The sequence below is a fragment of the Plutella xylostella genome, chromosome 8 (genome assembly GCF_932276165.1).
Source record: "Plutella xylostella chromosome 8, ilPluXylo3.1, whole genome shotgun sequence".
NCBI classification, from domain to species: Eukaryota; Metazoa; Arthropoda; class Insecta; order Lepidoptera; family Plutellidae; genus Plutella; species Plutella xylostella.
The window spans coordinates 8,607,960-8,631,462 of NC_063988.1; the positions used below are offsets into that span (position 1 = coordinate 8,607,960).

The 23,503-nt window shown below is 38.4% G+C and overlaps 2 protein-coding genes and 1 long non-coding RNA gene across 3 annotated transcripts; all 3 read right to left on the reverse strand.

Moving 5' to 3' along the window:
* Positions 1-1,032: 1,032 nt before the first annotated feature.
* Positions 1,033-3,792, reverse strand: LOC125488875 (THAP domain-containing protein 5-like). The gene is made up of 6 exons (XM_048622575.1): positions 3,542-3,792; positions 2,836-3,022; positions 2,591-2,680; positions 2,048-2,273; positions 1,509-1,711; positions 1,033-1,077 (listed from the first exon to the last, which is right to left on the reverse strand). The coding sequence occupies exons 1-6, from the start codon at positions 3,616-3,618 to the stop codon at positions 1,033-1,035; spliced, it is 828 nt and encodes a 275-aa protein (XP_048478532.1). The 5' UTR covers positions 3,619-3,792.
* Positions 3,793-4,406: 614 nt separating this feature from the next.
* LOC125488845 lies at positions 4,407-5,555 on the reverse strand. Its single transcript, XR_007266533.1, has 2 exons — positions 5,256-5,555; positions 4,407-4,927 (listed from the first exon to the last, which is right to left on the reverse strand). It is a non-coding gene; the product is annotated as an uncharacterized LOC125488845 (long non-coding RNA).
* Positions 5,556-11,405: 5,850 nt separating this feature from the next.
* LOC125488876 lies at positions 11,406-13,608 on the reverse strand. The gene is made up of 2 exons (XM_048622576.1): positions 13,183-13,608; positions 11,406-11,429 (listed from the first exon to the last, which is right to left on the reverse strand). The coding sequence occupies exons 1-2, from the start codon at positions 13,606-13,608 to the stop codon at positions 11,406-11,408; spliced, it is 450 nt and encodes a 149-aa protein (XP_048478533.1).
* Between the last annotated feature and the right edge of the window lie 9,895 nt (positions 13,609-23,503).

Genomic DNA, 23,503 nt, shown 5'->3' on the forward strand with positions numbered 1-23,503 from the left:
CCTACATTTTTTTTCAATACTGTGTACATTATCTTTGCATGTATTATACTGGTCATTTTGAAATCCTGTACACACATATATTTTCTCAAAACTTCTTCAGTAATTTTGCAAATATCGTACGTATCTTGTGAGGCGTACACCAAACCCTCTTCATCTCTCACACTTACAAATTTGTGAAATACTTTTTTTTCTTTTGCCAGCAGGGATTCAATACACGCAGTACATTTGATTTTTTTTAATAAGCTCCTTGCGACATAACCAGCGATGTATCCTACCACCTGTTCTTTGTACTCCCAAAACTGTGTGTTGTGTAACAATTGTGACGCACGTTCCAGGTTTTCACCTAAAGATTCCTGTTCACTGGTTTCGGCCTCATCATCATCTGGCCGCGTTGAAGCAGCGGTTTCATTTATCGATTTTAGCGCGGAAGAACACATCAAAATAGATATGTGCTCTAAGGGGACACAATTACCCGATTCCGCTGATTTTAGTTCCATGTGACACAGAAGTTTTCTGTAAATGCCTTTGAACTGACGAGCATTTGGGTTGTCGTTGTGTCCGCCATGCATTCGAATTGATCCGAAAAACAGTTCAATATGGTCTTGACTTAATCTATACGTGGTCAAGTACCGCAGCCTGTTGGATTCAATTAGAGTCTCATATAACGATTCCAAACTTTTAATACACACAAGAACTCCAAGAAACCCGGTGAAGCAAGGGGATTTTAGTATAGGTGTACAAGTTTTTAGTGTGATTTTCTTAGAGGTTTGGTGCTCTTTATAAGTTCTTTTTCTAGAAACTTTTATGTTGAGACTCAATATCATATCTTTGGCTTCTTGTAACTCCGCAAAAACTTCATCTTTCATTATTGGAATAATTGGACGTTTAAAGCCATGGGAACTGAAGTTTCGGGAATTGAAAATATCAAAAATGTTGTTCATTATCATAATAAATTTTTCGGTTGCTTCACTATTTTCAAAACCAGGAAGTTTAAGTTCTTGTCGGCAAAACTCAATTGCTTTTGAGACACTTCTACTCAGCAGTTGGGTAGCAAGTTTCACATTCATTATGGAGTTTCTGAAATGTACATGCTTTTTGGTCAATCGGTTTGCCAAATTCAAACCAATTTGCTCTTGCATTTCTTCAAGTTTCTTAATATAGTCCCACTTTATTTCCTTATCTTCATGCATAAAGGTTTCTTTCAATTCGAAATGATTTCGTATAAGCTTTAACATATGACAGAAATCCAAAAAGACAGCCACCTCATAATTAGCGCATGGGTGTTTAAATGAAGTTTTGAGATTTTTAGGGTCATGAAGATTACAACCTAGTACCTTCATTGCTGATACGTTAGTACTGTGTCCATCAAATGTCAAAGACACGACATCAACTCCAACTTCATAGCATCGGCTCAGTATTGTATTAATTATGTTTGCCTTTTGTTCTCCTGTCAATCCGTGAATTAAAAAATAGGCTACTGGTAATTTCCATGACTCATTTAATGATACCAGCATAAACGCATAAGCTTCGGAAGCTTTTACATTAAGGTTCTCATTAGGACCAGTTCCCATATCAACAAGGCCTTCATCTTGCTTAGTTTGTCGGTTAAAGCACCTTTGCTGTCTGATAGCCATTTCATCAGCAATTAATGCACAGGTCATATTAGCATTAGACTGTTTTCTTTTAGCTTCTAATATCTTAAATGCATCATCTGTTAAGCCAGGGGAGCCATCAATATTTGCATACCATTTTGATATTGTCTTTGGATGAGGGAGACAAGTTTCAAATTTATTTCTAATGTATCTATAAGCGTTAGGCGACAAAAAATGGAGGGTCAAGCAAAATTTTCTAAATTCTGGTTTGTATTTTGACGCAGGCTTTTTAGATTTTCCTTGTATTTTTTTCTTCATTTTAGCATACAAGTCTGCAGCAAATACGTTACTACTCAAAACGTCATGAGTGTCATCGTTAATATATCTTTCTGTTTTTAAAGTCTCAAGAATTTGTTTGAACGAGGCTAGTTTTTTTTTGAGTCGCAAATTTTTGCGCCTGAGCGACTGAATTTTAAGTATGTATCTTTTCTTAAGTGCTATTTTTTTTCTTAACTGTTTTCTCAACTTGGCTTTTTTTGGGGTATCAAAAACAGAATCTAAGTCTGAAAAGTCTTCAATTTCCGTCTGTTCTACTTTTGATGTTTTAGGAGTTGAAGGAAAAATTGGTTGGTCATCTGTTTCTGTGGTTTTTTTTTCATATTGATTTGATGTGGAAGGCGTCTAAAAATTTAGATAAAAAAAATCTTGTAGACAAAAAATTATCATGCTACCTATATAATTTAGTAGCTGTTCCCGCGAGCTTTGCTTCGCATTAAAAAGTTTTCTAGTGGGAATTCCGCAATAAAAAGTAGCCTATGTGTCCTGGGTATCAGCTAACTCCATACCAAATTTCATTAAAATTGGTTCAGCCGTTTTGACGTAAATAAGTAACAAACATACACACATACGCTAAAACTTTCGCATTTATAATATTAGTAGGATGTATTAATATTAATGACAGAACTTTATCAATGTAATTAATTGTAGGCCTAACTAACCGGCTGTTTGCTAAATCCTTCACTTATTGCTTCTGCTTCTTCGCCAGAGCTAGCGCTTTCTTCAGACTTAGCTGGTAATACAAATAATGCCTGGAATGTGGAATTTAAATATTGTAGGTAGCTGGTAATAAAAGGTGTTGCAAAAAGGGTATACATTGTTGCATTATTATTTATTTTGAATTCATTGACCAGTTTGACACGACCTCTCGAATGTCTAGGATAAGAATAATGCCTGGGAATCTTACTTTGCTCGGTAACACTCCCTTTTTCAGTCTTCGGAGTCCTGTCTGATTTTTTGTGTAATATAGATCTTTGTGGTGGAAATGATCAGAGCAGATCACTGTGGATTTTGCTGGTTTCCAGTAGTCCTCTCCACGGCTTTTTCTAATTATTTCTACCCATTTGCTTCTTATAATGGGATCATTCGGTATCCTGATAATACATGTATATTAGAATTTAAACTGTAAGTGATAAAATTACCTTTTGTACCTATAATAAAAATTATAATAGCTTTAGTTGTGTAAAAGTTTACGTTTTGTCGAATACCATTTCGCCTCAGCGGAAACTATCACGAATATTTAGACATTATGATCTAGGTATACAGTTGACAAAAGAATAGCGAAACTTTTTCGTTTTCGTAAATCGCAAAACCAACAACCATAGAAACGCAGAAAAAAAATGATTTTAATATATGCGTAGGTTTTGCAAATTCCATCCATTATTAATGAATTCAAGGTAGGTATGTGCCTAATTTCAATTTTGAGAATCCAATCACGAAACTATTTATGGTACACTTGTCATGTCGACCGGGTGTCGATAGGACATTCAAGCGGTTAATATAAATTATACTCACTTTTTGGTATATTTATTTTCAAGAAAAAACTGGCAACACCGAAGAAAATTATATCAATATTTACTTTCTTAAATTATTTATATTAATACATTACTTACAGATGGTAGGTGACCTTGTGTGTCGTTTTTAGTCGACCTTTGTAATTTCTGCACACGTTTAAAGCACATACACGCATTTTAAAAGGACAAAATCGAAATTAATGCCAACTGTCAAATATGTGTAGCACCGGCGATGACACAATAGACACTGTAGAGCGAAATTTGTAACGGGGGCAGTTTGCCCCAGTTTATGTATGGCAGCAATGGCTTCTTCTAAGGGGAATCTAGGGTTGTATATAATCAAAGGGTTTACCTACTGCACGGAATTTCTACCTACTTCTACGGCTCGCCCTCTACGTGCTGGTTCGGCAACCCCCTGCCTTCGTGTTGCTGACCACGCCGCGCAGCCGAGCTACACGCCACGCGCACGCAACGGCCACGTGACCTGCCTGCCTACCTACCTGGGCACTGGAGAAGAGGACTTCCACGCCGGTCGCGTTATCGGGATTCCACGCCGATACTCTTCGACTCAGGGGAGTCCCTATCCGTACCAACTGAAAACTGACTAATCGTGTAGTGTAGGCCTAACCCACACTTGACCTCTTAAATAAATTTGTGTCGAGCTAAACCCTGGCTTTCTCATTTCACCTCTCCCGTTAGCTAGCCATTTTCATAAGCGCGACAACAGCTGTTCTGCTATGGTTCTGCTTTATTGACGATTTGACATTTGTTGTGAGTTAATATTTGCTGAAAATAAGTTGCCATGGTAGCGTAAATTTTTTTTTTTTTGTGGGTTTTGGCTTGGCCACTTCGTCTTTAAGCCAACGTAAACTTTTTTAAGTGCCGCGCCGTGGCTAACATAGATAATAGAGATTGATAAATGAATGAAAGTTTTCGCTGTTTTTGTTTATGGTTTCGTCAGACCCATAGACTTAGTATATACTAGCGTATAGACGAACTGACAGCTCGATAAAACGTGACCAATTTTGATTTTTCAGTGTGTGCATTAGCTAGTGATGTACCTTTCTTTACTTTGGAGGACCATCGATAAGTTATTTAAGTTCGATGTTCGACCCTTGGATAGTTGTTCCATAGACTGTTGTTGTCCAAATTATAATTTTGACATAGTGTAAAAAAATGCATAAATAAAAATAAAAACACTTTTTTCATCGCTCTTTATTTTATTGACTTTTAAACAGAACAATCTTAGATATATCAGCTGTCTGACCCATATTACAGGCTCTGCCTCGGATGGCCGTGTCTGAGATGTTCCCACATATTTGTTTATTTAACTGGTTCATTACAGTTTCGTTTCCTAAATTATGAAGTTTACATTCATTCTTAAGTCGAATTGCTGCAAATGGTAGAGTTCTTCTTTGGATTCCAACCAACGCGTCCAACTTATTTCAACCACTTTCGGCTTATTATAATATCTATAGAGGGAATCTGTTGGACAAATTATAGAAAATAATTAGTTTATGTATTTGTTAAAAGATGTGCCTTGCCCTGACTTATTTTTATAGCTAACATTCAAGATAAAATATCGATAATGATATCGATTAATTTGAATCAATCCCTAGCGTACATGTAAAATAAATTGATGAAAAATATATCCACTAAAATCTTGTAAATTATTAACAAATGGACTTCCACATACACAAAATATGAAAGTAAACAACAGCATTGGCATTATTTTATATTTAATACAGGATAAAAGACAAGTTTTAACCAAAAATATACGCGTCATAGCAGTGATGACGATTTTGGTATTTACCTGTGAAATGTGCAATTTTCAGGATTATTTCTATGATTAACGCCACAATCACTCGCAGAAGATGTTACCATTGTTGAATACAATTAGATTTACTGAAAATAAACCACGATGTACGCAAAAAATCCAAAATACTAAGGTGTTGATTTTCCGCGTGCTGAATTGTGACGCTCTGTCATTCTAAACCAGTCACAGTTTCATTGGATTCGCTATCCTTTTCTATCTTGCCAAATTTCCGTAAGGGATTTTCTTCTCCCTCGCTCGCTTTGTTCGTCTATACGCTAGTATATACTAAGTCTATGGTCAGACCGGCAACTTAATAGGGTAAATGTCAAAATGTTTGGTCTGTGAAATCTATAGAGCCGTTTTCCTTGACAGCTGTCAGTTGAGCTTTTGGGTAAGCCGATAGATGGCGTGAAAACGCAGTGTACCAACTGTCAAAAATTACATAGAAAGCAAAGAGTACTAAACTCAGAATAAGAACTCACTAGTTGTGATTAAATGTCGGGTGGTAGCGCGAGCCATCCTTCCGAGGCTCAGACTGCATGTGGCTTGGGATAGTGCTAAGTATTCTGTGAATAGTTCTACCCGCGCCGTCACGTAGTGTTCTTTTCTCTATGCGCGCCGTTTGAACGGGTGCTGCGTGCGAGAAGCGATTTTCTATTTTTATTTATTGTATGATCCTAAATAAGATCCCAAAGAAATACTAACAAGACAAGATGAGAATGTGTGCCGTCGCAACTTGTAAAAATAAAGGACATCATAAATTTCCAAATGATAGAAAATAATACTACAATTCTACCTACCTACGTCACTTTCACATATCGTTAGCCTCACAGAATAACATATTGTGATCTGAGTGTGTTCTGAGGGTTTGAAAGTTGGTACAACCCCAGACAACGCCATCTATTTCTCCAAAAAGGAACTTTTTTTTTTTTAACAAACGCCTCATTGAAGGTTTACGGAACGATTATGAATAGAGATTTTTATGAAACCTCAAATAGGCTTAAAGTGTTCCGTAGCTATTGAGCTCAGTAAACCTACTTTAAGGTTTTTTTTATGAATAAGACCGATAGACTAGAACTAATGTACAATAGGCGGCCTTATCGCTGAGAGCGATCTCTTACAGGCAACCTTATAATATTGCGGAAACAATGTGACAAATTAGAGGGCGGTGTACAGATACTCTTTCTTACCACCTAAAGTAAAAACTACTTAAAAAACAGTGCAATAAGACGGCTTTAATGCTTGAAGCCATCTTCACCAGACAACCTTTGAATGCAACAGATAATGTCATTGTGATGGATTTGCGGAGTTTTCATCAAATTTCATTTAAATTTCACCTCGCTCTGGTGGACAGGCAGCCTAAGAGTGCGTTCGAAAACAACAAACACTTGACTTTTTTCCCATCCACGGTTCGCGGTGGCTACGGCTGTTCGGAACAATCAAAACTTGCTTTTCATTTAACTTATCGACGGAGCCGTGCGAGTGGCTGCCTGAAAAAAAAGTACGAAGCAAAAATCGGCTTAGCACTTGCACTAGGTAATCTGCAGGGTGTTGCAAAAAGAGTATACTAAGCCGAAACCTACATGTGCAGCATGGTATATATAAGCCCGAAACTAAACTAGTATACCCTTTTTGCAACACCCTGTAGATATGGTTTACGTTACGTTTTGTTCGATTTGAATGTTACTATTTGTTACCACTATCTGAAAGTTTTCTTTTATGTTCTATTTTTACTAACTAGGTCACAAAAGTAACATACGTAGTAAGTAACCTTTACAAAGTTACGATAACAAGGAAATGATCAATAATTGATATTTAATTCAGGCATCAAAGAACCCCATGAATCAACGAAGCCACAAGCGTAAAGTGCTCCTATCTATTCACTTTCCACTCGGCCCCTCAATAGTTTCCGCCAAAAGTATATCTGACTCTTATTGTACTATAATAATGGTTATTTTGAACGGTGATACATTGATGTCAGGGGACTATCTAAAGAGAATAGACCATGTACCGTCCATTTGAGTTCGTCAAAGCGCACAGGTGAATTAAATCAGGCTAGTGTGGTCAGAGGTCGTAGAACCGATATATGGACCTGCTAGGTCCTGCTAGGTATGAAGGAAAAATACTTAGCTTATGATAATTTATTTTATATTAACACATTCGATGTTGATTTGGCTGCACTTTGTAACGTATAATAAGTACTTTCTGTTAAGTACTTTTGATTTCAAAACTGATGATTTATAATTATAGTGATGAATATTAATAATCCTTCATTGGAAGGAGACTTGTGCCCCAGTAGTGGGGACGTGATGGGTCGTGATGATGGTGATGATGACGAATGATAATTCAAGTTAAGTACATAGGCATACAGTGCTGAGATTGGCTGATTTTTATGAAGAAAGACCAGGCTTAAATTTACTCAAATTTACTCAATTCATAACCTGGCATCGATCCTGTCTAAAATAAATAAATAACTATTTGTATACTTTTCAGCAAACAATACGTTGAAGGGTTCGTGTGTAGTTATAAGTTATTCCTTTTGTAAATAAAACAAGTTTGATTGGAACGTACAGGATTTCGCAAATAAAGGGTGCCCTTCGGAGAACTATTTTGGTCAAAGGGTAAATAATAAATTCTATAGAAGGGTTTCCGTACATTCCCAGTAACCGTATTTAACCTATTGAACATAGTTATTGCTAGTTTGGTGGATAGCATTTGTTATAAATAAAACACAATGACACAAGAGAACAATCATTTTCACGTTATGAAAGTATTTATAACTCGATGCTCAAACATGCCATTTTAATAATAATTATGTTTAATTTAAGATCATTTTGTATTTTATAGATCAATTTAGTGTACGAGGTAGCGTGTTTTGAAACTATACAAGGCCAGAACGCACCCATAGTGTACTAGCACTGTATAGTTTCAAGTGAAAAAAAATAATATTTTACTTGAAAATATACACGATTTGTGCGTACTAATCGCGTATACTTTCAAGTTGGGATTTACTGAATCGTACTTGAAAATATACATTGCTATTACGCATATTGCTTGATTGGCGTACTTGTCGAATATAATTTATACCTACATGCTGATTCTAATTTACTTAACTATTTCGGTAAATATAAATGACTACAATTGACTTGTTCTGCCTGTCATACCTATAAAATGATAATAAATGAAGATGAACAAGCTCTAATTTGATTGATAAATTGATATTTATAGCAATCATACTTGCAAGTAAGCATACCTACTAATATCTAATATCTTATTATTTAAATGAATTAAGAGTAATGCCTACTACACTCCTGAACGGATAAGACTAGCTTAATGACGCCGTCGGCAATATTAAACAGCGCATCAAAATATTATTATAACCAACTAAAATAGTAAATTCTGATCAAATTTTAGGGTCATTTGGTGTTGACTTTTTGCTAGGTACTTGGACTTATTCATTGCTCGTGAGTGTAGTAGGTATTACCCTATAGACCTATTATAGACATATTTTTCATCAAGTTTTGAATTCACCGTAATTGTCTTTTATGAATTTTTCTACACCCTCTTATGAGATAATTTTTACTGTTAACAACAGTTCTACAGTTTAATATCAATTTACTTTTTAACTTACGGTGTAAACAAAAAACACGTTACAAAATTAATGCCAAGTGCGGAATGATGATGCAATGTTTAGAAAGCAATAGACTTATTACTATTTCGCATGAAAGAAAGAGAGAGCAACAATTCAAAAGGGCTACCTGGTAACTAATCACGTATAGTTTCAAGTGCTCGCATTGCCGCTTGGCGCTTGAAAATATACACGATTAGTACGCAGTGGTAACTGCTGCAGTATATTTTCAAGCCATAATTTTGGCCCAACTTACTTGAAAATATACGCGATTAGTGCGTAATGGCCTTGTATACTTTCAAGTAAATCATGGCACCATTTTAATTTGAAAATATACGCGAGCAGTCCCAACCTCTGCGTTCTGGCCTTGTATAGTTTCAAAACACGCTACGAGGTAACCTTTGAAAAAACTCCATAAATATTCTTATCATAGTTATGCTTGGAAATGTGCAATCAAAACCCAGCGATTTGGTCGCCGATTTAGTGCCAATTTCTCCATAGTCAGTTAGAGCATAACCAGGTATTAGTAGTTGACTTTTGACACATCTGTCAATAATTTTATATGAAGATGACGTATTGATGAACCACTCCCTGGTCGGTTAGATAACCGACTACGGAGAAATTGGGGCTTAGAGAGTGACCCCCCAGATCTCGAACTTATAGTTCGTTGGAGCTCTCATAATACAGTTAACTGCTGCTAGACATAGCTCCTTCATCATAGACCAGAGGAACCAGGAACCTGCTTCGTGACTTGGGCCCTACTCTTGTAGGCCAGAAGACATCACGCAACATAAACATCTAAGACAAGAGAACAAATATTTAATCCAATTATATACAAAAAATAAATAAATACATCTTTAGAGAATAAACGTGTGTGTCGAAGTGTTTTCCCTGATAGTACAAAGGTACACACTTCCCATGTCATTCTTTACTTAATTGTAGCTTCACGCGATGCTTTTGTTATAAATTTTACAAACAATAATTAAAATGTATTAGGTAGTTTTTATGACTCCCTTTACTACTTCGTATTAATAATAATAATTTATTTATTTAAATAGACAACTTAGGCCCAATGTGTTAGTAACAATGTTCTTATTCTATGTTAGTATCCTAATTCTACACACATTTACAGGTACAACTTATTAATAATTATTACAACTATAACCAGGGTACTGGTAAATGGCTATATGTATTTGACCAATACCCCAGCCAGATGGCACATGATGGGCGAGTCGTACCTCCCGCCTATTGTCCTCAGAATGGAGTTGGGGCTGGCCCGCACCCTGCAGAGCAATGAGGCCGCCCTCTTTCGCATAATGGCATAAAAGTCATCAGTGCGCGCCTCCGCGAACATGCCCGACGCACTGCAGAAGCGGGGCAGCCCCATCAGCATCCTGAAGCCATTATTATATTGGACTCGCAGGGCGCTCATCATCTTCTGCGTGATGCTGATCCAAAGGCTGCTCGTGTAGAATACTTGGCAGTATGCTTTAAAAAGCGAAATTTTGACTTCCCTGCTACAACGAGCAAACCTGCGAGCCAGCATGTTGCATCTGATGGCCAGCGCCCTGCGTTCCCTTTCAACGTCAACATGGTCCTTGAGGTCGTCAGTCACAAGGTGTCCGAGGTACTTGAACTCATGTACCCGCTTTAACTGTGCACCATTGAGGGTAATAGCGGACACACTATCAAGGCAGGTGCTGACGGCTCCAAACACCATGCACTCGCTCTTCTTGGCATTGTATACCAGGCCGTGAGACAGAGCATATGCTTCACACGCACGGAGAAGTTCCCTCAGCGCTCTGACTGTAGGGCTCAGCAGCACCATATCGTCAGCATAGCTGATATTGTTAATTCATTCATTTATTTATTGAATAAGAAATTACACAAAAAAAATACAATATGCCTAATACAAGCAGCAGAAATCCATTAAGGGTTTAAGAGCTACTTAATAGTAAAATATTTTTATATCACATGCATTATTTAACAAGTAGGTATATTAGTAATTAGCTAGTAGTTATCACTTATGGTAGGTATTTAGTTATTAAATATTATAAGTTAAGTTAACATAATTCAATGAGATAGTTAAGAATACAGTACAGATTACAATAATTTTTTTATGAAACATCTCTTCAGTTGTTTTTTATAACCACAATTTAAGTATACACTTTGCATATCTAGGGGCAATTCATTAATGGTTTTGGGCAGTAAGTATCTCCAATGTCTCATCCCAAAGCAATTCCGATATTTAGGCAAGATACATTTTTTTGTTGATGTTAAAATTCGAAGTGCTTTGGGGCGGGATTTATAAACTATTTGGGAAATATGATGATTTTCTTCTTTTAAAATTGACAACTTAATTTTTTCTTCTATTGGTAGGACTTTACAAAACTTAAACAGTTGTGTATAGTTATCTTTAAATTTATTCTTGATGTTTATTGGGACAATGGTTTTTAACATTCTTATCTGTAATTTATATATTTTTTCTATGTAAGTTTTATATGTACGGCCATAACTACCTAGTCCGTAGCTAATGATGGAATCTGCAAGTGCAAGATATAACATACGTAGTGTCCTGTAAGGTATCTTATATTTTAGTAGGTATAGTTTACTTAGGATAGAACGTAATTTATTACAAATATAATTGATGTGTGGTTCCCAGTTAAATTTATGGTCAATAATGAGACCTATATACATATGGTTTTTCACAAATTCAAGTTTAGGGCAGTTGCACACAGGGTTGTTATTAGAGTGGAGACAGTCGTGGAGGTGGGCAGTGATAGTCGGCTCGTAGTCACTTCCTGTTCTTAGGTGAGCAGAATGTATATGCATAGCTTTGGTTTTTTGCGCGTTTATAGTGAGACCTACATCATGTGCCCACCTGCACAGCTGGTCGAAACTTCGTTGTAGTGCGCACTCGGCCTTACGTAAACATGTATTTGAAACAAGTAAACACGTATCATCTGCAAATTGGTATACCGAACCCTCCTCCAGCACATTACTCATATCATTTACATACAGCAGGTACTCAGTCGGGCCCAGTATGGATCCCTGTGCCGTTCCTTGATGTGTAAAAATATGGTTGCTATATGTATCGGATATCTTCACAGTTGTTTTTCTATTTTTATGATAATCTTTAAACCAGTCTAGGAGAGGGCCCTGTACACCATTCTGCGATAACTTTTTATATAAGGTATTATATTGTAGGGTACCAAACGCCTTACTGAAGTCAATGAACACCGCAAGTACATGTTGTCTATTGTGCAGGTGATCATTGACCTCATTAGTGAATTGACACAGTAGTTGGGAGGTACTCCGGCCTCTCTGAAACCCAAATTGTGTGTTATTTATAATATGCTGATTACGTAGGTATTTATTGAGCTCGTCGCCGAAGTATCTCTCAACTATCTTATCTATACATGACAATATAGTTATGGGTCTATAGTTATTATAGTCAGTATGATTACCTTTCTTAAATATAGGCCGTATAATGCCAATCTTTAATTTGTCCGGGTACTGCGATGTAGTAATACAACTATTTATTAAGTGAGTGATGACTGGAGTTATTTCTTTATTTATATACTTTAAATCGGATGCTCTGATCCCATCGTACCCGGGGCTTTTTTTCTCATTTATATGACTTATTATTTTAGTTACAATTTCTTCACTTGCTTTTTTTAGGCGCATAGTAGTACTAGGTGTTATTTCATAGTTTATCGAATTCAAAATAGGCATGTTACAAGAGTTACTGATGTTTGACGCATTGTTTTCGAACTCGTTTGCGAACCTGTTAGCCAAGTCGCATTTATTTTGGTCAAAATATTTTAATAAGATAGTATCAATCGAGTTGCTTAAGTTCCCGCATAAGTTATTTATTATTGTCCAGACCTTTTTCGAATTTTTAAAGTTACTGCATATTTCATTATAGTAGAAGTTGTTTTTAGTCTTGTTAATATATTTATTAGTTTTATTACGGTATTTGTTGTATAGTATTCTATCATTTATATCATTAGTTTTCAACCATATTTTAAGGAGCCTGTCTCTGGTCTGAATCATTTTTTTTATTTGTTTATTAGCCCATTTACAGTTTTGTCTTTTGTTTTGTTCATTTATTTAATAAATAATAATAATACTAACATCGTCAATGCGACAACCGATCCTCTTGCTGCTGAGCCCCACAATCAGATCATTTATGTACAGATTGAAGAGCTTGGGAGAGGTGATCCCCCCCTGCCTCACCCCGCACTCCAACCTGTACGATGAAGAACACTTACCGGCCCATCTCACACTGTTTACCTGATTCAGGTACCAAAATTGAAAGATGCGCAACAGCTCTGCCGGCACCTGCCTCTCCCGGAGTTTAGCCCAAAGCACATCGTAAGACACAAGATCGAAGGCTTTCGAAAGATCTAGAAACGCAGCATATACTGGTGTTTGTCTTTTTGTGTAGTACTGGACCGTGTGCTTCAGGCTAAGGATAGCACTTTCTGTGGAGAGACCAGGTCTAAACCCAAATTGTGCGTCGTGTAGATTTAGATATCCCCCCAGCACAGAGTCCAGCAGGCTGTCGAGCACCTTCGCTACAATAGTCGCCAGTGAGATGGGCCGATAGTTGCCCTTGTCCGCCACGTCCCCTGTTTTATTTTTAACTATGGGAACAACCACCGTTCTCATCAGATCAAGTGGGAGGTGCGAGTGGCCCATACACAGCGACAGAAACATTCCCAAAACACGTGGCAGGTGGACACCCGCGCATTGAAGGTGCTCGATGCTGAGGCCATCATGACCTGGTGACTTCCCTCTGGTCATTTTCCTTAATACAAATGCCACCTGTGAGGTAGAGAAACGAACCAGGTCAGCATCACAACAGGCCCCAGCATCAACCATCCGTTGCTGCGGTGAACCTAGGGGAGACTGCACATTAAAGTGATCTACAAACAGTTTGCAATCTCCTCCGGCTTATTGACACCCGAGACGCTCACAGGCAGTCCAGGCTTAACCTCAAGTTTCTTTGTGGACTTCCAAAACTTTTTGAAATCTTTGGAGGCACGATGTGACGCTATAATGTCGAGCCTAACTTGTTCTTGATGTTTCTTACACCATTTGAGTTTGCTCTTAAAGATTTTACGAGTAAGGCACATATTGTCATAAATGCCTCCTGACGTAGGCATATTGTACCATAGCCACAACTGATATGCGACCCTAGCCTGCCTGTGAGCCTCCCCCACATGTTTGTTCCAGCCTACAATACGGCCTTTTTTGAAAGACTGCTGGTGATTAAGGTGACTGCTTACAGCGGACTCGGATAAAATGCTAATAATATTCTTATACATATTATCTAAAATTACTTTATGGTCACTGTTATTACAATGACCATCACTACACAATGATAATTCTTGTGGAAAGTCGATCAACTTTAGCTTATCATGACATAAGTTACGATATTTATTTATTTGATCGCTGTCTCTTTCTCCCCATACTACCTTATTACATAATGTCACACTCTGTGTTATCTTAGGCAAAACAATGTTTAATTGACAAGTAATAGTAAGAGGCAGATGATCGGAGCTAAACACATCATACAATATGGTGACATCAGTGACAGTGTCCCACGCAGCCTGCGTGACTAGGCAGTGGTCGAGCCAGCGCCGGCAGCCGTGCGCCGCGCTCACGTAGGTATAACTCCCAGAGTCTATGCCTAACTTCTCAATGTCCGCACATCGCCACTTTTGCTCAGTAGAAAAGTCTAACAGTTCGGTTAATGAAACCAAGTGTAATATAATAAAATAGTCATAGGGGACTTTATTAGTGTGCAGTGGAAAATAATAGCATCGTTTATTGGAGTTCAGCTACCACATTCTAGGGTAGATTATGTACAAATATAGTAGCAAGAGTTCGATAAACCAGAATAGGCTAAGAATAATTGTCATTCTTACCACATTTCAATAATTGCGGTATCGCTGAATTTTTGATAAGTTGTTTGGGATCCATGACATGGTACAATTTAAATTTTTGCAGCACTTTTAAATGCAGAACTTTGAAAAACTGGTCTCGTGAAGTCCAAGCATAAGTGCGAGTTGCTGTTCAGTTTTGAAAAAAAACACCATACTCAGCATGTGCAACAGTCCAAGCACTCTGGTTTACAGTCAAAACCCTTGGCCTTAGAGAATTTAAAAATGTAATGTAATCCCACTGTTTACCACTACTCTACACGAGTAAATCCACAGCATAGACTTAGCGAATATGAGCATATTTGTCCATATTACATGTCCGCTCGCGTCGGACACACTCCATCTATCTCGGCTCTTGTCGATCGAAGTTATTACCGAATGTGTGCTGATGTTTCGACGATGTGTTTACTTCAATTTGCCAGCGAGGTCACTCTAGCTCATGTAAATTTCTGATCGCTGTGCTAACCACGGCTCCTATTCATTGTACCTATAATAAAGGTAAGTGTCAATTTCCCCATTGTCGGTTATCTAACCGACAGGGATTGATTTATAAATTAAACGTCATCTCCATATAAAATTCATGACAGATGTGTCAAAAGTCAACCACTACTCCCTGGTTATGCTCTAACCGACTATGGAGAAATCGGCTCTAAGTATTGCAGGACAGCGCTCGTTTGTTAGTTTTTTGTCATTCTAGAGTAACCCTAGTTCCATCGATCAACCATCGACGCGAGCAATGCCTTTGATATTAGCTCGGTTTACATTTCAAACGTCAACATCATCAATGGTTTTGGCATCACACTACCTACGAGTACAAACTGATTTTACATAGTTAAGTTACATACATTATTTGTTCTCGATTGTTGTTAGATGTGCACGAAAAAATTTAATCACCTTTATCACATACTAGCTGTTCCCGTGAGCTTCACTTCGCCTTAAAAAGTTATCCCGTGGGAATTCCGCGACAAAAAGCCTATGTTCTTTCTAAGGATCTAGACCATATATTTACCAAATTTCATTGAAATCCGTTCAGTAGTTTTGGCGTGAAAGAGTAATACACAGACAGACACAGTTACTTTCGCATTTATAATATTAGTTACGATTAGGATTTATTTTATTTTCTATACATATGTATATTCAATTCTATTCTATTCGATAATATTCTAATTCATACAGCATCAAACTATAACCCGTCTATCACCGTTACCCAGCAGCCCGCAAGTTAACCAATCGCAGACCGTTATAATCCCAACGGGGTCGGTTAAGCAAAGCTGTCTGAGGCACAACAAAACCCCATTAGCAATAGGGGATTAATTATTGCACACACTTCCACCACATGCAAGATACCTACTACCTTTCCACCGCAAACCCACGCTGGGAGCCTACTTTGAGTGTTTAAGTGGATATAGGTAGGTTGTAGGAAGAGAATTTGTGAATATACTCATAAAATCAGAAAAGTTTTCCAAGAAAATATAAAAGTTTGGTTCATTAGTTACTGCCCCCCTATCGCCAGCTTGTTTTTGACAACGATTATTGGATTCAAGTTGTATACTTCGTAAACATTACTTCGCGATACCCCCTCTGTATTACCTGCGTGAAGTTAGCAGCCTAAAGTTAGCAGCCTATGAATATGCGACCAAATTAAGTCACTCATCCTGTTCTTATTCAATTAAAACGTATGCAAAGGCTTACGTTGTGTATAGTAGTAGTACTATATGCTAATAAAAATTTAATACAAACCAATATTGTCAAAATTACCATAATTCTAACTTATTTAAATTAAAGTCAGCAGCCTAAATGGTCCATTTGTATGGAGACACCTGGAAGTTGTCCAGATGCCAGCATCTCACCTAGTTTATTTTGTGTGTTGTTTCATAAGAAAAGGCTGACAGAAGTTTCATCAACATTGAAAGAGGATAACAGGAGTAACGGGACGAAAGAATGAAATAAAAAGTTAGCAGCCTAAATGGTGAATTTGTATGGGGGCACCTGGAAGTCGTCCAGATGCCAGCATCTCATCTAGTTTATTTTGTGTATATTCCCATAAACAAAGGCTGACAGAAGTTTCATCAACATTGAAAGAGGACAACTGGGGTAACGGGACGAAAGAATGAAATATAAAGTTAGCAGCCTAAATGGTGACTTTGTATGGGGGCACCTGGAAGTCGTCCAGATGCCAGCATCTCACCTAGTTCATTTTGTGTATATTCCCATAAACAAAGGCTGACAGAAGTTTCATCAACATTGAAAGAGGATAGCAGGGGTAGCCGGGCCATTTTATAACTGATTTTGGTGGAAAATCGTCATTTTGTATGGAGACACCTGGAAGTTGTCCAGATGCCAGCATCTCACCTAGTTTATTTTGTGTGTTGTTTCATAAGAAAAGGCTGACAGAAGTTTCATCAACATTGAAAGAGGATAACAGGGGTAACGGGACGAAAGAATGAAATTTAAAGTTAGCAGCCTAAATGGTGACTTTGTATGGGGGCACCTGGACGTCGTCCAGATGCCAGCATCTCACCTAGTTTATTTCGTGTATATTCCCATAAAAAAGGCTGACAGAAGTTTCATCAACATTGAAAGAGGATAGCAGGGGTAGCTGGGCCACTTTATAACTGATTTTGGTGGAAAAACGACATTTTGTATGGAGACACCTGGAAGTTGACCAGATGCCAGCATCTCACCTAGTTTATTTTGTGTGTTGTTTCATAAGAAAAGGCTGACAGAAGTTTCATCAACATTGAAAGAGGATAAAAGGGGTAACGGGACGAAAGAATGAAATAAAAAGTTAGCAGCCTAAATGGTGAATTTGTATGGGGGCACCTGGAAGTCGTCCAGATGCCAGCATCTCACCTAGTTTATTTTGTGTATATTCCCATAAACAAAGGCTGACAGAAGTTTCATCAACATTGAAAGAGGATAACAGGGGTAACGGGACGAAAGAATGAAATATAAAGTTAGCAGCCTAAATGGTGAATTTGTATGGGGGCACCTGGAAGTCGTCCAGATGCCAGCATCTCACCTAGTTTATTTTGTGTATATTCTCATAAACAAAGGCTGACAGAAGTTTCATCAACATTGAAAGAGGATAGCAGGGGTAGCCGGGCCACTTTATAACTGATTTTGGTGGAAAATCGTCATTTTGTATGGAGACACCTGGAAGTTGTCCAGATGCCAGCATCTCACCTAGTTTATTTTGTGTGTTGTTTAATAAGAAAAGGCTGACAGAAGTTTCACCAACATTGAAAGAGGATAACAGGGGTAACGGGACGAAAGAATGAAATATAAAGTTAGCAGCCTAAATGGTGACTTTGTATGGGGGCACCTGGAAGTCGTCCAGATGCCAGCATCTCACCTAGTTTATTTTGTGTATATTCCCATAAACAAAGGCTGACAGAAGTTTCATCAACATTGAAAGAGGATAGCAGGGGTAGCCGGGCCACTTTATAACTGATTTTGGTGGAAAATCGTCATTTTGTATGGAGACACCTGGAAGTTGTCCAGATGCCAGCATCTCACCGAGATTATTTTGTGTGTTGTTTCATAAGAAAAGGCTGACAGAAGTTTCATCAACATTGAAAGAGGCTAACAGGGGTAACGGGACGAAAGAATGAAATAAAAAGTTAGCAGCCTAAATGGTGAATTTGTATGAAGGCACCTGGAAGTCGTCCAGATGCCAGCATCTCACCTAGTTTATTTTGTGTATATTCACATAAACAATTCTGACAGAAGTTTCATCAACATTGAAAGAGGATAGCAGGGGTAGCCGGGCCATTTTATAACTGATTTTGGTGGAAAATCGTCATTTTGTATGGAGACACCTGGAAGTTGTCCAGATGCCAGCATCTCACCTAGATCATTTTTTGTGTTGTTTCATAAGAAAAGGCTGACAGAAGTTTCATCAACATTGAAAGAGGATAGCAGGGGTAGCCGGGCCATTTTATAACTGAATTTGGTGGAAAATCGTCATTTTGTATGGAGACACCTGGAAGTTGTCCAGATGCCAGCATCTCACCTGGATTATTTTGTGTGTTGTTTTATAAGAAAAGGCTGACAGAAGTTTCATCAACATTGAAAGAGGATAACAGGGGTAACGGGACGAAAGAATGAAATAAAAAGTTAGCAGCCTAAATGGTGAATTTGTATGGGGGCACCTGGAAGTCGTCCAGATGCCAGCATCTCACCTAGTTTATTTTGTGTATATTCCTATAAACAAAGGCTGACAGAAGTTTCATCGACATTGAAAGAGGATAACAGGGGTAACGGGACGAAAGAATGAAATATAAAGTTAGCAGCCTAAATGGTGACTTTGTATGGGAGCACCTGGAAGTCGTCCAGATGCCAGCATCTCACCTTGTTTATTTTGTGTATATTCCCATAAACAAAGGCTGACAGAAGTTTCATCAACATTGAAAGAGGATAGCAGGGGTAGCCGGGCCACGTTATAACTGATTTTGGTGGAAAATCGTCATTTTGTATGGAGACACCTGGAAGTTGTCCAGATGCCAGCATCTCACCGAGATTATTTTGTGTGTTGTTTCATAAGAAAAGGCTGACAGAAGTTTCATCAACATTGAAAGAGGCTAACAGGGGTAACGGGACGAAAGAATGAAATAAAAAGTTAGCAGCCTAAATGGTGAATTTGTATGAAGGCACCTGGAAGTCGTCCAGATGCCAGCATCTCACCTAGTTTATTTTGTGTATATTCCCATAAACAAAGGCTGACAGAAGTTTCATCGACATTGAAAGAGGATAACAGGGGTAACGGGACGAAAGAATGAAATATAAAGTTAGCAGCCTAAATGGTGACTTTGTATGGGGGCACCTGGAAGTCGTCCAGATGCCAGCATCTCAACTAGTTTATTTTGTGTATATTCCCATAAACAAAGGCTGACAGAAGTTTCATCAACATTGAAAGAGGATAGCAGGGGTAGCCGGGCCACTTTATAACTGATTTTGGTGGAAAATCGTTATTTTGTATGGAGACACCTGGAAGTTGTCCAGATGCCAGCATCTCACCTAGTTTATTTTGTGTGTGGTTTCATAAGAAAAGGCTAACAGAAGTTTCATCAACATTGAAACAGGATAACAGGGGTAACGGGACGAAAGAATGAAATATAAAGTTCAGTTATATTTCATTCTTTCGTCCCGTTACCCCTGTTATCATCTTTCAATGTTCATGAAACTTCTGTCAGCCTTTTTTTATGAAACAACACACAAAATAAACTAGGTGAGATGCTGGCATCTGGACGACTTCCAGGTGCCCCCATACAAAGTCACCATTTAGGCTGCTAATTTTATATTTCATTCTTTCGTCCCGTTACCCCTGTTATCCTCTTTCAATGTTGATGAAACTTCTGTCAGCCTTTTCTTATGCAACAACACACAAAATAAACTAGATGAGATGCTGGCATCTGGACAACTTCCAGGTGTCTCCATACAAAATGACGATTTTCCACCAAAATCAGTTATAAAGTGGCCCGGCTACCCCTGCTATCCTCTTTCAATGTTGATGAAACTTCTGTCAGCCTTTGTTTATGGGAATATACACAAAATAAACTAGGTGAGATGCTGGCATCTGGACAACTTCCAGGTGTCTCCATACAAAATGACGATTTTCCACCAAAATCAGTTATAAAGTGGCCCGGCTACCCCTGCTATCCTCTTTCAATGTTGATGAAACTTCTGTCAGCCTTTGTTTATGAGAATATACACAAAATAAACTAGGTGAGATGCTGGCATCTGGACGACTTCCAGGTGCCCCCATACAAATTCACCATTTAGGCAGCTAACTTTATATTTCATTCTTACGTCCCGTTACCCCTGTTATCCTCTTTCAATGTTCATGAAACTTCTGTCAGCCTTTTTTTATGAAACAACACACAAAATAAACTAGGTGAGATGCTGGCATCTGGACGACTTCCAGGTGCCCCCATACAAAGTCACCATTTAGGCTGCTAACTTTATATTTCATTCTTTCGTCCCGTTACCCCTGTTATCCTCTTTCAATGTTGATGAAACTTCTGTCAGCCTTTTCTTATGCAACAACACACAAAATAAACTAGATGAGATGCTGGCATCTGGACAACTTCCAGGTGTCTCCATACAAAATGACGATTTTCCACCAAAATCAGTTATAAAATGGCCCGGCTACCCCTGCTATCCTCTTTCAATGTTGATGAATCTTCTGTCAGCCTTTGTTTATGGGACTATACACAAAATAAACTAGGTGAGATGCTGGCATCTGGACGACTTCCAGGTGCCCCCATACAAAGTCACCATTTAGGCTGCTAACTTTATATTTCATTCTTTCGTCCCGTTACCCCTGTTGTCCTCTTTCAATGTTGATGAAACTTCTGTCAGCCTTTTCTTATTAAACAACACACAAAATAAACTAGGTGAGATGCTGGCATCTGGACAACTTCCAGGTGTCTCCATACAAAATGACGATTTTCCACCAAAATCAGTTATAAAGTGGCCCGGCTACCCCTGCTATCCTCTTTCAATGTTGATGAAACTTCTGTCAGCCTTTGTTTATGGGAATATACACAAAATAAACTAGGTAAGATGCTGGCATCTGGACGACTTCCAGGTGCCCCCATACAAATTCACCATTTAGGCTGCTAACTTTTTATTTCATTCTTTCGTCCCGTTACCCCTGTTATCCTCTTTCAATGTGGATGAAACTTCTGTCAGCCTTTTCTTATGAAACCACACACAAAATAAACTAGGTGAGATGCTGGCATCTGGACAACTTCCAGGTGTCTCCATACAAAATGACGATTTTCCACCAAAATCAGTTATAAAATGGCCCGGCTACCCCTGCTATCCTCTTTCAATGTTGATGAATCTTCTGTCAGCCTTTGTTTATGGGAATATACACAAAATAAACTAGGTGAGATGCTGGCATCTGGACTACTTCCAGGTGCCCCCATACAAAGTCACCATTTAGGCTGCTAACTTTATATTTCATTCTTTCGTCCCGTTACCCCTGTTGTCCTCTTTCAATGTTGATGAAACTTCTGTCAGCCTTTTTTAATGAAACAACACAAAATAAACTAGGTGAGATGCTGGCATCTGGACAACTTCCAGGTGTCTCCATACAAAATGACGATTTTCCACCAAAATCAGTTATAAAATGGCCCGGCTACCCCTGCTATCCTCTTTCAATGTTGATGAAACTTCTGTCAGCCTTTGTTTATGGGAATATACACAAAATTAACTAGGTGAGATGCTGGCATCTGGACGACTTCCAGGTGCCCCCATACAAAGTCACCATTTAGGCTGCTAACTTTATATTTCATTCTTTCGTCCCGTTACCCCTGTTGTCCTCTTTCAATGTTGATGAAACTTCTGTCAGCCTTTTCTTATTAAACAATACACAAAATAAACTAGGTGAGATGCTGGCATCTGGACAACTTCCAGGTGTCTCCATACAAAATGACGATTTTCCACCAAAATCAGTTATAAAGTGGCCCGGCTACCCCTGCTATCCTCTTTCAATGTTGATGAAACTTCTGTCAGCCTTTGTTTATGGGAATATACACAAAATGAACTAGGTGAGATGCTGGCATCTGGACGACTTCCAGGTGCCCCCATACAAAGTCACCATTTAGGCTGCTAACTTTATATTTCATTCTTTCGTCCCGTTACCCCAGTTGTCCTCTTTCAATGTTGATGAAACTTCTGTCAGCCTTTTCTTATTAAACAACACACAAAATAAACTAGGTGAGATGCTGGCATCTGGACAACTTCCAGGTGTCTCCATACAAAATGACGATTTTCCACCAAAATCAGTTATAAAGTGGCCCGGCTACCCCTGCTATCCTCGTTCAATGTTGATAAAACTTCTGTCAGCCTTTGTTTATGGGAATATACACAAAATAAACTAGGTGAGATGCTGGCATCTGGACGACTTCCAGGTGCCCCCATACAAAGTCACCATTTAGGCTGCTAACTTTTTATTTCATTCTTTCGTCCCGTTACCCCTGTTATCCTCTTTCAATGTTGATGAAACTTCTGTCAGCTTTTTCTTATGAAACCACACACAAAATAAACTAGGTGAGATGCTGGCATCTGGACAACTTCCAGGTGTCTCCATACAAAATGACGATTTTTCACCAAAATCAGTTATAAAGTGGCCCGGCTACCCCTGCTATCCTCTTTCAATGTTGATGAAACTTCTGTCAGCCTTTGTTTATGGGAATATACACAAAATAAACTAGGTGAGATGCTGGCATCTGGACGACTTCCAGGTGCCCCCATACAAAGTCACCATTTAGGCTGCTAACTTTTTATTTCATTCTTTCGTCCCGTTACCCCTGTTATCCTCTTTCAATGTTGATGAAACTTCTGTCAGCTTTTTCTTATGAAACCACACACAAAATAAACTAGGTGAGATGCTGGCATCTGGACAACTTCCAGGTGTCTCCATACAAAATGTCGTTTTTCCACCAAAATCAGTTATAAAGTGGCCCGGCTACCCCTGCTATCCTCTTTCAATGTTGATGAAACTTCTGTCAGCCTTTTCTTATGAAACAACACACAAAATAAACTAGGTGAGATGCTGGCATCTGGACGACTTCCAGGTGCCTTCATACAAATTCACCATTTAGGCTGCTAACTTTTTATTTCATTCTTTCGTCCCGTTACCCCTGTTAGCCTCT

What these genes read in the sequence shown, in the direction of transcription:
- LOC125488875 (XM_048622575.1), bottom strand. Translation starts at nt 3,618, where the DNA reads ATGCGTGTATGTGCTTTAAACGTGTGCAGAAATTACAAAGGTCGACTA. An exon ending in CACAAGGTCACCTACCATCT is followed by an intron (nt 3,023 to 3,541) that starts GTAAGTAATGTA and finishes ATGTATTATCAG; the next exon opens with GATACCGAATGATCCCATTA. An exon ending in AAGGATTTAGCAAACAGCCG is followed by an intron (nt 2,274 to 2,590) that starts GTTAGTTAGGCC and finishes CTAAATTTTTAG; the next exon opens with ACGCCTTCCACATCAAATCA.
- LOC125488876 (XM_048622576.1), bottom strand. Translation starts at nt 13,608, where the DNA reads ATGTTTCTGTCGCTGTGTATGGGCCACTCGCACCTCCCACTTGATCTG. An exon ending in AATTTTGGTACCTGAATCAG is followed by an intron (nt 11,430 to 13,182) that starts GTAAACAGTGTG and finishes TTGCACTTGCAG; the next exon opens with ATTCCATCATTAGCTACGGA.